Source organism: Plasmodium gonderi (genome assembly GCF_002157705.1).
Source record: "Plasmodium gonderi DNA, contig: Pgo-contig_697, whole genome shotgun sequence".
NCBI classification, from domain to species: Eukaryota; Apicomplexa; class Aconoidasida; order Haemosporida; family Plasmodiidae; genus Plasmodium; species Plasmodium gonderi.
Genome location: NW_021629468.1, coordinates 1 through 2,360, shown reverse-complemented (window position 1 = coordinate 2,360; position 2,360 = coordinate 1). Strand labels below are relative to the sequence as shown.

The following is a 2,360-nucleotide window of genomic DNA, read 5'->3' as shown; positions in this document are numbered from 1 at the left end:
TTAATGTAAAAAGAATATACATATAATCTTGAAGCCAAATATTTCCTATTTTATCACGTAAATATTGAAAATATAATTACATGTCCTTTGAAAAATTAAAAATATATCTAGTTTCATACTTTTCTACAATCGATATTTATACCTTTTATATATAAAGTACTTTTAATATTACACAGAATTTATGAATTTAAAAAGAACTAAAATTTTTAATTAATTATGAACCCCCTTATTGAGAATTATTAAATAAATTCCAAAAAAAATAATTACTTAAATAAGATCAAAATATATAAAGCACTACTATAATTCATAGTATAAGTAGAGATGTGTTTTTATATTGATCATTATACATAAAAAATACGTATTACATAGGTTACATTTCATGAGAACATATTGGTAAGATATACTATTTAAGAGAAAATCTTCTAAATAAAAATGAAACAAAGATTTTTTTTTTGAAATATTTCATTATTTCTTCATTTTCATATTAAGAATGTGTTATTTCTGGCATGTATAAAAAAATTTCATTATTCTAAAGAATTTTTAATGTTACAAAATATAAGTGCTATTTCATCCCAAAAAATATATATAATTTATAGAAACACAGTGTGAACATAATATTCTTTATTACAAATATTTACATATATTACAATGATACCTATTGCAATCAAAAAAATAGATATATACTTGCACAATATATTAATCTTTTTACTGAATTACTCAATATTATAAAATATATAAATAATTATTATTTTTAATTTCAAAAATTCTGATATAAAAAAAAAACAAATAAAATCGAGATTTACTAATAAATACAAAAATAATATATATATAATAATGAAATGAATTCTTAATTTCTTTATACAAAAATGTAATGTAAAAAAAGTAATATAAAATATCATGTATACATAAATAAATATGAATAGCAAAAATAAAATCTATTAATGTAGACAAACATATAATGTAAATATAACTAAAAAGTAAGAACTAATACACTATACACTATATTCTGAACCCTAAAAGCTGAAAAATTTATATATAATTTATAACATTATGTTACATTGCTCCTTCCTCCCACAATGATTGTTATAATAAAATGTTCATTCATTTTATTCATGATTTAAATGTAAATAATGCAAATTAAGAAAATTTAATTTAATATTTTTCTATTCATTTAAATATATTATTATTGAAATTACAAAATCTTTGAACATCATCCAATTTATTCAAAGTATTTATATTCGTAAAATTAGATTATATATATTATTGTAATAAAAACAATAGATACTTAAAAAAAATGTTTTATACATATATTCTAATCAACAGAACGTATTATATTTACTCATATCTTTTTCTTATTCAGTATATTATTAATAATATATAACTATTATACTTAAAAAAATATTAATATTATATTTTAATAAATAATATTTTGTTATTTCAATGATACGTATCTATCTTTTCCTCTCTTGAGATAAATTATCTAATAAAATACATTACTTGTCTAAAGTTCCTTAATATCTATTTTAGGATGCAAAATAATTAATCATATTATGAGATAATGGCATTAACAAATCAATATTTTAATAAAAAAATTTAGGGTACATACTTTCATACAATTATGTGACCTAATATTAACAATTTTATATATATTTACTCATGAGCATAATAATTTTATTTAGATATAAGCATAACACAAGCACTTATGGGCACAAATATTGTACATTTAAACTATAAAAATATAAATTACAATATAGTAGAGTATCTACATTCCATAAAATTTTTACAAGGTCGCTCAAAATAACACCATTTTTAAATATAATTATTTTTTTTTCTTCAGTATGTATTGGTTAATAAATTTTCTTCTTGGAAAAAAATTATAGACGGATATAAGGAAGAAAATAAGAACACGTATCAATCTGAATGCAATAAATCTGATGAAATTTTTTCACATCTTGATAAATTTAATGATAAGGAAATATGCTACAAATCTATGTACTATTTAAATGATATACAAGGGAAATATCCTACTAAAAATCATGCAGGTTGCATATACTTGTATTACTGGTTATATGATAATTGTAAGACAGAATGTAATAGCACAGAAATAAAGAATATATTTAATAAATTCATAGAAAAATATGAATCAACTGGGGATCCAATACATACAGATTATAAAAAAATTAATATTACAAAAGATGAGTTTGAAAGGTTAAAGGATATATATAGCCTAAATCCAAATACTGACGAAGCTGGTACTAAAAATGATGAAGAATATTGCGATAAATTCAAAAGTATATATGAGAAACACCAGAAAGAATGTGATTACAATACTCAATCACACTTTTGTAATGCATTAGAAG

At 19.7% G+C, this 2,360-nt stretch overlaps 1 protein-coding gene across 1 annotated transcript; it reads left to right on the top strand.

Moving 5' to 3' along the window:
- Window positions 1-1,702: 1,702 nt before the first annotated feature.
- On the top strand, window positions 1,703-2,360 carry PGO_004125 (variable surface protein; the record flags this gene model as incomplete). Its single annotated transcript, XM_028691425.1, has 2 exons — window positions 1,703-1,717; window positions 1,838-2,360. Coding segments are annotated over 2 exons (538 nt in total), but the record flags the coding sequence as incomplete, so codon positions are not given.